Source organism: Cervus canadensis, chromosome 11, assembly GCF_019320065.1.
Source record: "Cervus canadensis isolate Bull #8, Minnesota chromosome 11, ASM1932006v1, whole genome shotgun sequence".
In the NCBI taxonomy this organism is placed as follows: Eukaryota; Metazoa; Chordata; class Mammalia; order Artiodactyla; family Cervidae; genus Cervus; species Cervus canadensis.
This window is the reverse complement of record NC_057396.1, coordinates 74,365,453-74,366,943: the sequence shown is the minus strand read 5'-3', so window position 1 is coordinate 74,366,943 and position 1,491 is coordinate 74,365,453. Positions and strand designations below refer to the sequence as shown.

Sequence of the window (1,491 nt, the reverse complement as noted above, 5' to 3'; positions counted from 1 at the left end):
TGTTTCACTTTCTAGATTAGAAAAAAGGGCTTGAATTCAAGAGTTCTGTTTGAAAGGTGTGGACTAGAACCTTTTCTCAAAACAGAAATTGCAAAATGGGAAAATCATCCATTCCTTTAGCTTCTAATGTTGTTCAGACTATATTCCACAAAGTGGCAGCCTATCTTAACCATCTCTTCAGTGACCTATAGAGTTCTAACACTACATTACTAATTGGTCAGAAATTTCCTCAAGGCAGCCTTCAGGTCCTTGTTCCTCAGGCTGTAGATCACGGGGTTCAGCATGGGAATCACCAGTGTATAAAACACGGAGGCCATTTTGTCAATATCCAGTGAGTGGTTATTTCGAGGCTGCAAATACATAAAAAGCAGAGTTCCATAGAAGACTGACACAGCGGTCATATGTGAAGCGCATGTGGAGAAGGCTCTTTTCCTTCCTTCTGATGAACGTATCCTTAGAATGGACAAAATGATGTTGAAATAAGATGCTACAACTACAGTTATGGAAAACGTCAAGTTTGTAGATGCAGATACGAATACTACTGTTTCTGGTAATGAAGTATCAGAGCAAGACAAAGCTATCAGAGGGACAGTGTCACAGTAAAAATGATTGATTACATTGCAAGAACAATAAGACATAGAAAATAACATGAAACTACAATAGCTGTGGAAAAGCCATAGAGGTATGTGAGGGAAACTAGCAGAAAGCAGACCTGTCGAGATACCACCGCCATGTAGAGCAGGGGGTTACAAATGGCCACGTAGCGGTCATAGGCCATCACTGCTAAAATGAAAATTTCGGCTACAATGAAAACCAAGAACCCTCCTAGTTGGGCGGCACATTCATAGTAGGAGGTGGTATGTTTTTTTTAACTAAAAAGTTGATCAGCATTTTAGGAGCAATGACAGTTGAATTGCCAAGATTGATGATGGCCAAGTGCCTGAGGAAGAAATACATGGGGGTCTGAAGTCGAGAGTCCACACTGGTGAGGGTGATGATGCTTAGGTTGCCTGTCACGGTCAGTCCATAGATGACCAGGAAGACAAAGAAGAGTGGGATCTGGAGGTCTGGACGTTCTGAGACTCCCGTGAGAATAAACTCAGTGACTCTGGTGAAATTTCCATTAGCCATGTATGAGTTTGTAAAGTCATCTATATGGAAGAAAAAAAGACTTGGTTAGAAATTAAGGAATTATTTTCTAGGACTGTCAATAGATGGCAAAAGCACCCCTTGGATGAGATTTCCTTGAAGAATTTATTGAACTCATGTTTCTAGGTCTATTAAATCAAATTTGAAATCATCAATTAAAGAGAATATTTGAGTGTGGCAAATTGAATAGCTGATCCAACATTATGAATATTCCAAAGATCCAATCCAATGAATTTTATTAAGTTATGGATATCTTATTAGCTTCAAAATATTTAAATCCATGATTCATATCATGGCATCATATCGATATCTTCTGTGCTGAGTGTAAGAAACTCCTGAGTA

General features: G+C 39.0%; 1 protein-coding gene across 1 annotated transcript; it reads right to left on the bottom strand.

The window, feature by feature from the left end:
- Positions 1 to 209: 209 nt before the first annotated feature.
- LOC122450555 (olfactory receptor 8J1-like) lies at positions 210 to 1,131 on the bottom strand. The gene is given in 3 exon segments (XM_043482919.1): positions 210 to 649; positions 652 to 859; positions 862 to 1,131. Coding segments are annotated over 3 exon segments (918 nt in total).
- Between the last annotated feature and the right edge of the window lie 360 nt (positions 1,132 to 1,491).